General features: G+C 35.7%; 2 protein-coding genes across 2 annotated transcripts in view; one reads left to right on the top strand and one right to left on the bottom strand.

Annotated features, from left to right (window-relative positions):
• LOC109845408 lies at positions 425 to 5,837 on the top strand. Its single transcript, XM_020414687.1, has 7 exons — positions 425 to 817; positions 1,986 to 2,048; positions 2,195 to 2,331; positions 2,847 to 2,890; positions 3,006 to 3,054; positions 3,671 to 3,835; positions 5,306 to 5,837. Exons 1-7 carry the CDS (start codon positions 486 to 488, stop codon positions 5,458 to 5,460), a joined length of 945 nt encoding a protein of 314 aa, XP_020270276.1. The 5' UTR covers positions 425 to 485; the 3' UTR covers positions 5,461 to 5,837.
• The window catches only part of LOC109845577, a 5,858-nt gene continuing 1,062 nt past the window's right edge, over positions 6,181 to 10,976 (bottom strand). Inside the window, exons 2-5 of the mRNA XM_020414876.1 lie at positions 10,794 to 10,878; positions 8,804 to 8,917; positions 6,875 to 6,976; positions 6,181 to 6,459 (exon numbers count right to left, since the gene is read on the bottom strand). Coding sequence (XP_020270465.1) covers positions 6,415 to 6,459; positions 6,875 to 6,976; positions 8,804 to 8,917; positions 10,794 to 10,878 — 346 coding nt within the window. The 3' untranslated portion in view covers positions 6,181 to 6,414. The remainder of the gene's footprint in view (positions 6,460 to 6,874; positions 6,977 to 8,803; positions 8,918 to 10,793; positions 10,879 to 10,976) is intronic.

Here is a 10,976-nt window from a genome sequence, read left to right as displayed (position 1 = left end):
CTATTTTCACCATTTTTTAAAAATAGTGATGTGGCAGGCTAACACCTCTACTTTCAAAAAGTTTTTCCACCCCTAAACCCCCCGAAAATAGCATCTCTCATGCGGTCCAAGTATGGCATACGGGGGTATAAGTTTGTAAAATATTGCGATTGAGTTTATCATCGTGCTCTTTATTCCTAAATTACTACAAGCTACCAAAATTACATGATTTACGGATGACATGATTTATAGAAGAGAGCCAAAAAATTCGGCAACTTCGTTTCAATTACTATTTCTACCCTTGATTGACACGAGCGATATTTCAAAATAGCTTGTGGAATTTTCAGTGATTTGAGGAGGGTCCAGTAGTTTCAGAATAAAGTTAAGGACGTAAAACTCAATGTCTTGAGGGACTAATTTGATAATATGAAAGACTTAACTGTCTCCTTAAACCCTCAGCAATCCCCTAGCTGAGCCCTCAGTCCAGTCCGGTCCAGCTCCAAGCCATGTTCTCTCTCTCCCGCCAAATTTACCCTAATCCGTTCCAATTTATCCCTAATCTCAACCAAACCCCCTCATTTCCCTCATTCCGCTTGGATTTCCCTCTCAAACCCGCACCCTACCCCTCAATTAGGCAACAAATCAAGGCGTCGTCGACGAGAGGAATCGAGGGGGACGGCGATAACTTGTCCTGGCCATGGGACGAAAAGCCCTACGAGATCCTCGGAGGGGGGAGGATATCGTATCTCGATGAGCAGGACATCGCCTGCTTCCTCGATCCCCCGAAGGATCTCATCCCCATCGATCCCGATTCCTACAACCCCGCTGCCTATCTTTGGTTTGTTTGTCTGTTTGCCCTCTGTCTGTTTGATTGTTTGCTTCGACGGGATTATTAGCTGCGTAAATTTCACGAAACCCCCTGAACTTTGGGGAGTTTAACGAAACACTCCTGGACTTTCGGAGCAAATTCCTTAGCAGATGAAACTTCTCCAAAGTTCAGGGTGGTTTTGTCAAACTCCCGGGAGTTGCGGGGTTCTTGAATTTATCCTGGCTAGCCCATCAGGTTTAACGATGAAAGTTCTAATTTTGTATTCAGCATCTAGTCATGATTCTGTTCAATGATTAATTCATTACGCTTCACTGCTTAGTATCATCTTTTAGTTCATTATTGTCACTGCTCAAGTGGCAGTTGATTGTGTGGATAGTTTAACTCTACAGGAATCACATGAATGTTGCCATTTGGATGGACTTTATATGTTTTTGCATCTACTTTGAGCGTTCCTGTTGATATTTATGTACTATAGAGATCATGATTTTTCTATACGAGGCCCTGAAGTTGACTTCTCGGTGAAGAAACCCCAATCTCCGCAAATTTTCTACTAAGAAGGCCTCCTGCGTAATGCTACATTTTCATGCATAAGCTAAATCCCAAATTCTTAGTTCTCATGATTCTAGTGCTTCATAAGTAACATCCATCTTCCAAAGAAGATCCCTCTCTTGTAGGTATCTAGCATTAGCATATAAAATCACAACCTGCGATGCTTACACCTTCTTCAGAGTTTTGGTGTAGTGGAAGACTGGAAGGGACCTTTAACATGGTATTAAAGCAACCAAAGTTCAACTTCCACTAAGCACAAATTTAAAGTGCATTAAGAAAAAAGATACTGCTGTGTGAGTCCAGATTTTTCCCTTTCACAACCAAAGTTAAACTTCCACTAGACACAAATTTAAAGTGCATTAAGAAAAAAGATACTGCTGTGTGAGTCCAGATTTTTCCCATGAAAGGGTGCTAGACCTGCGAGCCATATTAGATTATAACATACAACTCTCAGTCCTCACCATGACTTTGGAGTTTTGGTGTAGTGGAAGGGACATTTGACACCTAGCCATCAACATTACATTTGCTGATTCTTTTTCTTACAATCTGCTAGTTTCATAAGACTCAGATATGTTCCTTGTGGATGATTGTGTACTGAACTTATAATGTCAATTTGCCTCATATACAGGAAGAAGCTTGGAGATATTCCTGAAGAAAGAAGGCCTCGTTTACTTTCTACGCTTGAACCTAGGTGATTTACGATTTATTGATTATTGTGGGATGCTCTTCACTGTGTTCATGATGCATCTTCTTTGATTTATACTCTACATGGGTGGCTATAGTCTCAATTATGTTTCCAAAGAAAAAGGATGTAATTTGTAATATTTGTCTATGCAGACTCATATCTAGGATGTGGGAAATAGTTGGAACCCGCTATCAGGATGCTAAGCTGGCCAAGCAAAGTGCATCTACTTTGTTGCATATGGGTGATAGTCCAATAACACAGGAACGCTGGGCTTGTAGGACAAGCAAAGGTGCTTATGTCATATGTTTATTGGACTTTTTTTTTGGGTGCATAAATCAAACATGATGATTTATCCGTTTTCATTTGAATCGTTTTCCATAAATCTGCAAAATTTATACTTGTGGAATTGAGAAGTGGTTAACTGGCTCCACGATTATCAATTATCATGTAAGACTAGTACTCAGCATGTCTGATGTGAAATTACTGATTACACTATTTACAAATTGTTTATTGTTTACCAAACATACAATTCTGTTTCATTCTTGTAACAACGTGGCAAGAGATAGTGGTCCTCCATGAATAAGATAGCAAGAGATTCACCACTATATGTGGTCTATATCATATGTGCGTAATGTTCATGTTCCTTATCATACTTGATATGATATATGTAGAGATTTTCTTGCAATCAAAATGCTTAATATCTACTCTCTGTTTTGCCATCAAATTAATCAAGTTAACTTTCTCTCTTGCTCTGAGCTACTTGTTCTATTGATTTGCTGTCCTCTGATCAACTTTGTGAAACAGGACCTTTGCCTATCACTTGGAGTTGGATAAACGACTTTAAGCAGGTACAGTTTCGCATGAAAATTCTGAACATCATCTTTTTACCATTTGCTTTTGCCTGTTTCACTATATGTTGTACCGAACTTATGAAATACTGTTAGAAACTTTCTCATGATTCAGGCTATTTTTCGTGGCAATGACGGGGGTTTGTATGGACGAATGATCTTTGGTAAGTATTATTATATCATTACCCATATCGGCATATCCTTAAAATCTTATGACTACATCCTAGTATTTTGTATGCTAGTAACATGTGGAGAGTTTTCCCCCTTCATATTTCACTATCGATTTGTTCAGTCTCCAGAATCACTAAATAACTGTGAAACTCTCAAACTGTTCTTTGTTTTTTCTAGACGTTTCTGTTTTTCGCTTTGTATTGCAGCCTTTCTCTCTAATAAATTATAAGTGCACTCTATAATCAAACAGATGGCCGCTTTGCATATGTAATGAGGAAACTTTAACTTGAGAAGGATCTTTAAGTTTATATATGTTGACTCTACAGTGGGCTTTTTTGTCTAAACCCAGAGATATTACGTTTCAGTTGCATTTTCAACATGTCACTCACGTTTTGTTGTTCCTTTTTCCACTCAAGTGCGAAGAAAGATTGAGTTTCTGCATGGTGTGTGTGTATCTATTCTTTCCATCTGTTTTTGTGCATCCTTATCTGGAATTCTATGACTTTTGTGACGCATTTATGTCTTCTAATGTGTTCTGTTTGGTTTAGGCTGGTGTCTGTAGCATTGTAGACAATTCAACAATATTTTTTTATAAAAAAATATTTGCAGGTGGATTGATTCCGGCTAGTGTAGCAAATCTATATGGTCCGCTATACTTCACAGTACGACAGGTTACGGAGGTCATGTCAACAGAACAACCTTGCGATTTAGCTTATGAGTTTGATGATGGCCTATTGGATCTTCATGACTTCCCTGAAGGCTTCCCCAAACCAGGTAGTTAGGCCTTAGATGATTAAATTTCAAACTTTTTGCATTAAGCTTGGAAAATTTATGATTTGACTGGATCACTTGCATACGGATCAATTTGAGACGTACTCATTTAATTTGGCAAGTCTGGCAGGAGTCCTATGTTTGAAAATAAAATTTTAGATTTATACATTAAAATTAAGATATTTGACATACTGGATGCTTTGGACCCATAACTAATAATATTGTCTGTGATATTCTTTCTCCAAGTATGTTAAGTTTCCCACTAAAGAGAAGGTGATGCACGCCTAATATATATATTAACAACAAATGCAATAAATAAATAAATAAATGCAACAATTAAATAAAAATCTAACCAGAAAGGGGGCTTTTTTTAGTTCAATATTGTTAATAAAATTCCAATGCAGAGGACAAAACAGAAATTAGCACAACTGAAAACGTCCACAGATGATGACCAGCTATATTTTTATACCATAAACTAATACCCTCTGTCAACCAAACTGGATTAATAACTCGTTGAAAGTTATGAGGACAGCAGATAAAACTTCTCTAAATTACCTCTGTTGTTGATTACATTTCGGCTATATGCTAGAACCAAGTTTAATTAAGACGACCTAAAAGGTGGGTTTAGGATTGTCGAAATGCAAATAATAACTTGTAGGTTTAATGGTTTGGTCTTTAGCAAGCCCCAAAAGATAAGATGTCTGTACACACCAAAGTTTAAGATTGAAGTTTGATATCTATTTCCCAACCAGCGTAGAGCAGCCTCCTTAAGCAAAGAAAAAAAAGCATTTCTTTTCTAGGTTTATTATTTTCTAAAGTGGGAGTGAGTAACGGAGGTTAATAAGGAAGACGGCTGTAGAGATTGCATTATTGACTATCAAGTGAAATTATAGGCACAACAATCTTCTCTCTTTTCCCTTGTAATCTATTCTTTATGAGTTGCCTAAATCTTAACAGTCCTTTATATGGTTGCGTCAATATCACAACTCACATGATGCGATTTACATATAGATACATTAAAAAAAGTATGCATCAATTCCCATGAATGGTGGTCAGAAGGATCAACTTGTGAATCAATAACGACTTGATACTAGTATATAAAGGCAATTTTTCTGTTTGGTTAATACTTGGAAGTCTTGAAGCTGACTTGGGAGTGATAATAAGGTTGGGTTTTATGCCATTCTTGTGATATTTATAAATGCAGTTTGTTCCTTTTATCTGTGCCTGCCCCTTGAGATCAACTGTGACATTTTTTCCACAAAGAAGTTCCTTCCTTTTATAGCTATTGTACAACAAGCAACAATTTATGGACAATTCTCCAAGCCTGTAGTTCTTCAAACCATCAACCATCTATACTCTATCATGACATTCTACTTTTGTGATGCAATTCCATATTGATAACCTAGGGACTGCAACATGCTTAGTGTTACTTTATATAGATCTCATTCTCACTTTGGCATATCATGTTGACAGAGGAACATCGTTGGCCATTCGATGATCATTTGGTTATTTATGTACGCCATTGCGGACCAGGAGTTTTAGTGGGTCAAGCATGGCAAGAAGGAAAAGATTTGGATCAAGTGCCCAAGAAGTTCTGTGGTGAGATCTTGATGGTGAAGATATCATAATGTAAGTTTATATTGGTGAAAGGGTCCACGATCTGGCTGTTTGTTACTGATGATTTCAAGTTTATCATGCTCCAATCTGAAGCTTATTGATGAAAGGGTCCATGTTCGGGCTGTGTACTACGATGATTTAAAGTTCATCATGCTCCAATGAATAGATTCTTTCCGGTGGCATCCATCTTAAAAATTCTAACAGTTACCATGTTTCATAACCTGTTATCAATGAAGGCTCTTTGTAACTTATTTATTATCTCTGGAAATCATATGTAAACTTCTTACCCCTGACTGGAAATCATATGTAAACTTTTTACCCCTGACTAGTCAATGAGGTAGAAAATGGTGATGGGTTCAAATGCAATCCACACTTTTCAGAGCTGCTGATTTCATTAACTCAAAAGAAAAAGAAAATGGTGCTGAAAGTATGACGATGATCTCTGGACGAGCAAATCCATTTTCTTTTCGTGCCCCAAATGAACTATTCTGTTTGTAAGCTGATGTAAAATGGGCATCTTGCATATATCCTTTCTGGATTTAGACGCTGCCAATCAAATATACTTTTAGACAGATTTCAGCTTACATTTTGCCTGTAAACTCTCAAAAATATGTTCTTTCCGAGACACCTAGGCTTGCCCTTTACATCTCACAAATGAATTTCAGCCTGCGGAAACTTGAGAACTCAAAATTCAATAATTCATAGAAGCACATTCCCTCATCTTATGCATATGCAAGAAAAAGAACATAGAACACTAGATTATATTTTGAACGATAGGCACCTCCAAGTTAGTGAAGCCTGTAGTTCACATAGAACAGAAATTCTTACAATTTATCATTCACATGCTGTATTCTGCTAGGATTCAGAACAGCAGGCGAAAAAACTAATATAACATCGTGTATCTTTTATTAAAAAAAAATGACTAGTTTCACCAGCGAATTGTACACTATTAGGAGGTAAGCATGCTATCGAGTGAATAAGCCTGTGATGGCCTCCAGGTATCCTGCCACCTAAAAAGGAACGAGACCAGAGATCATTGTCGTGATCATAGATGCAAGAGTTAATTGCAGATACACCCTATAATGTAGTAGAGTAGCCACTTATACCCCATAAACTTTTTTATAGCATTTGGACGCACTAAATCTCAAATGGTGTACTTTACATTGCCATCGATTTACATATTAGTTTTCCCCCCAGTTAAATTGAGGACAAATGTAATTCATCATCACATGCGTGATTTCCGTGCATCTCAACATAACTTGGGAGAAAAATGTCGTGTGGAGTTATAGGGGTTTAGGCGTTAATAAAATAGCTTGGAGGGTATAAATAACTACAATCTCATAGTACACGACATGTATACATGTATACGCAATTAATCTTACATAAAATTGGTCAGAATATGATTACTATTAATGCCCAACTAACCTGAGCCAACATGCCATGTCCAGTTTGACCCTCGATGACCAACCCTGCTGTGAGACCGATCATTGCCCATGCTCCATTGATGGCCTCAATTTGTCGTCGTCTCTGTATTCATAAAATTTCAAAATTTCATGATTTTGAATGAGGTGTCATACAAAAGAAAGTATGGATACTAAGAATAAGAATTTCATGTAAGAACACAAATATAGGCATATCCTTTTCTTTTTCCCTCTTGAACGAACATAAGGTACTAACATATCCTTATGGGTCCTACTTTAAAGGAATTAGTCTGTCAGAACTTTTTAAATCTGGTTGTCCTTAAATAGGTCATCAATTTTTTAGTAATATATTTTTTGTTACTTCCAAACCCAGCTAGTTTGACATGTATAATATTATATGCTTTTCTTTGTATATGATGGACTACATTTTAGTCAAAAGGGACGTCAAAATTTTGAGTTAACAAACTTTAATATGTTTAGGGTAAGTCTCAACATAAAAGCGAAATAAATTGAGCAATACTGTAGAAAGTTAAAGAATCTCCTCATGAAAATTTGTGTGTGTGTGTGTATAAATACACACACACACACGCACACATGTGTTTATATATGTATACATGTATGCGCGCGCGCACACACACATCTATATATATATATATATATACGTGTGTATATGTGTGTGTGTGTGATGGGGGGGCGGGTTAATTTGTTCCTAGGGCATAACTAGCTTAGTTATGCCCGCTCGTAAAAATGCATATTATGCAATGAAATTTAACGATCAACTCCGTTCATCTTGATCTATATGTCTTATAATGTCTACAAATAAAAAATCATGTGTGTCGGCCATATACTACATATGCATTGAGTGGTTGGAAAAATTAACGGTTTTCTAACAATACAATAGTAGGGACATCTTGATGCATGGGTTAGATTATTCCAATGGATGATCCGCTCCATTCATCATGATCTAAATGTCTCAAAACAAGTATAAACCAAAAGTCATGATCTTTCAATACTTCTAAGACGTATTTCTCATTGCCTTTTTAGTTGTATTGTCGGAAAACCTTTACTTTTTACAATCACTTGACTCATGAGTAACTACAACCTAACATGCCTAAGTTTTGTTTATATACCATCCAAAACATATAGATTGAAATGAATGAAATGGATCTTGTAAATTGATTGTATATAACATAGTTTTGAAAGTGGGCATAACGCTAGTTTTATAATGTGCAAACACATTGTTCTGTTACTGTAAATTTTCTTATAGGCATTTGCTTTCTACGCACAAATACCTTGTTGTGGTGTTCTGGTGTGTCCTACTCTTTTAAGGAAACATATATTTCTTATCCACCAATTAGCTTGCTGAGTCTATGCAACTGCTATCATGTCTATACTTGTGTGCTCCAGAGCTTTAGGTCAAGAGTAATATAAATGGTGCATCATATTGAGTCATGTTACATAGAGAACACCATTCAATGGGGAAGGCTTAAGGTTGATGATTCTTGATAATGCAATAATATTAACAGCAAGTTGATGATTTCCAATGTTTTGCTTTAATGATTGGAAGGTCTTCACATGAATAAATTGATCATTGGTTTGGAGCATAAAATCAAATTAATATTTGTTTTAATCATTGGTTTGCAGTTCAAGCATGCCTTTTTATATACATTGTTATTTTTTCTTTTAATTGATCTTTATATGTCAAAAATCTGCATTTATTACACACAAAAAGGCCATTTTTTCTCTATGACTTCCTGGAGAAAAAATTATGTAGGACACAAATTGTCCAAGACAACGATGCAACAACTTTTAGCAGATTATAAGTATCAGGAGATTCAGGACCATGGATTATCATCTTTTGTTTTCATCAACACCAAAAACTAGACCAACCTTAAACTCCAAATTGCAGTAAACAAATTCAAAATTTACTCACTTTGCGTTTCTCTCTGGCTTTAATTTCTTGCATTTGTTGGGCTGCCAACCTCTTGGCTTCTAAAGGATCAACCATGATAATGTCATTGCCTTTAGTACGCTTTCCTTGCGGTGTCTGTCATCAACAATAGAAATTACCTCTTCGATAAAGAAAAGGGCAAAAAAAAAAAAAAATCATAAAATCTCTCCTTAGACAAAAGTCTTAAGAGAACGAAACATACCGACCCCCAAGTTTTAGAGATGGATAAAAGCCATATAAAAAAACAACAGTCACATAGCTTCTCTCCTTAGACAAAAGTCTTAAGAGAATGAAACATACCAACCCCAAGTTTTAGAGATGGATAAAAAAGCGCCAGGTGGAAGAAGAGAACAAATTTCTTCCATGAATAAAAACACGATGAGCTCAAAATGGTTATTATTATATTCAAAAACACTTAAAAGTAAATGTATTTTATTTTTCATACTACCTGTTATCCCTTAACTTCTTCAGCAGTGTGCTTTAATGTTTATCATTTTACTGCATGTCTCAACCCAGGATAAAAGAAGAGGATTGTGTTAGGCAACCAACAATCAGTGCCAAACTTAATGAGATCTACATGATATTATCCTAAAGAATAATGAAAGACTTGGATTCACGAAGCCTAGCTGCCCTTTATGTTGTTGTTTAACTCTTTATATCACTTAGGGCTGCATGTGATGTATGTTTGGAACCAGGACAAACATATATAACCTTTCAAATTGAGTATTAGGCTGAAATCAGGCCAGAGTTTGCGGGTGTAAACCGTTTAGTGCAGTTTTTTTGAAGCAATGCTTTCATAGAATACTTAGTATAGGTTGGTTTGTGTTGATGAGAGTTACATTCTTGGAAGTTTTACATGATTGTAAGACTTCTTATGGTTCAAAATATGTTTTCTCTGCAGACTTTTGATTCTGTCCTTACACACAGATACACAACAAATTTCTTGATTTGCTCTGTCACACAAGTTTCTATATGGTTTATATGAATTACATCTTAAGAAAATACTTCCTCCTAACCCATAGTTCACCTGTCCTAAAGCCATATACATGAGCTCATTAAAGATAGGACGATCACCTATTCCGACAATCTTACTACTTTCGGGTTCCTTCTCTTAGAAAGTTAATCTCTACATCGTTTGTACAATGTTTACCAAGCTTCACAATTATACTAATAAGCATGTTCAAAATGACCAAAACATCTTGAATAGGAACAACAAAACAACAGTAAGAACAACCATAACAATGATTACAGTACCAAATAACAACAACATGAATCGCAAGTTAAAAGGATAATTGTGTACCGTATTGGAGAAAACATATTAAGATAACAAATGTTATAAAAGGTTACTGGTCTACATGCCAAATTTTATCTATCATATATTGCTTAAAAAATTATTGTTACAAGCATGCTCACACACCTAATATCTAGTCCCCATCATGCCCTAATCAAAACAATAGAAATTGTGTAGATGGCATATAAATATAGATAGTTCTTAATGTGTTAAATCCTCTAAACTTCATTCTGTGTTAAATCCTCTAAACTTTAATGTGTAGCCATTGAATGATTTTTATATTTAGATATTTAATTAAAGATACCATATTTGAGAATCATGTTCACATAATTATTAACTGAAAAAACTATTAACACAAATCAAATAGAACTTGTGCAACATTAATATTTTGTTCAAGAGCATGATGCCAATTTGTTAAAAACTGTTACTTGTAGTTTAAAGATTAGAACCATAAGGACTCTCAAATTCAGCATTAATCAGATATCCGAGTAGTCTGTTTTCTCCCTTTTACAACAATCTTTTTGGTTCTACATGTAAAGTTGATAATCATGAGACAAGGCACTATAATCTTAGTCATATTCTCTGCATTTACTTACACTATGTCAAGGTCTTAAGGACATACCTACATGACTATCAAACCAAACAAATATCAACATTACATGTAAAAGCCTTGATGCATACACGTGCAGTAGCAAAAACCCGTATCACATGCTGATTTCTTTTCTGGAGACCAGTATATGCTAGTTGCTCCCTTCGCAGTCTCCAACTAGCAGAAAGAAAAAGAATGATTTTCAAATGCCATCTTCTTTTATGAAGTAAGAAATTCAATTGGTAGAACTTAGAAGCAGATAGATTTAAAAACAA

This window comes from Asparagus officinalis, chromosome 1, assembly GCF_001876935.1.
Source record: "Asparagus officinalis chromosome 1, Aspof.V1, whole genome shotgun sequence".
Taxonomy (NCBI): Eukaryota; Viridiplantae; Streptophyta; class Magnoliopsida; order Asparagales; family Asparagaceae; genus Asparagus; species Asparagus officinalis.
This window is presented reverse-complemented; position numbering and strand designations above follow the sequence as displayed.

What these genes read in the sequence shown, in the direction of transcription:
- LOC109845408 (XM_020414687.1), top strand. Translation starts at nt 486, where the DNA reads ATGTTCTCTCTCTCCCGCCAAATTTACCCTAATCCGTTCCAATTTATC. An exon ending in AACCCCGCTGCCTATCTTTG is followed by an intron (nt 818 to 1,985) that starts GTTTGTTTGTCT and finishes CCTCATATACAG; the next exon opens with GAAGAAGCTTGGAGATATTC. An exon ending in GGCTTGTAGGACAAGCAAAG is followed by an intron (nt 2,332 to 2,846) that starts GTGCTTATGTCA and finishes TTTGTGAAACAG; the next exon opens with GACCTTTGCCTATCACTTGG.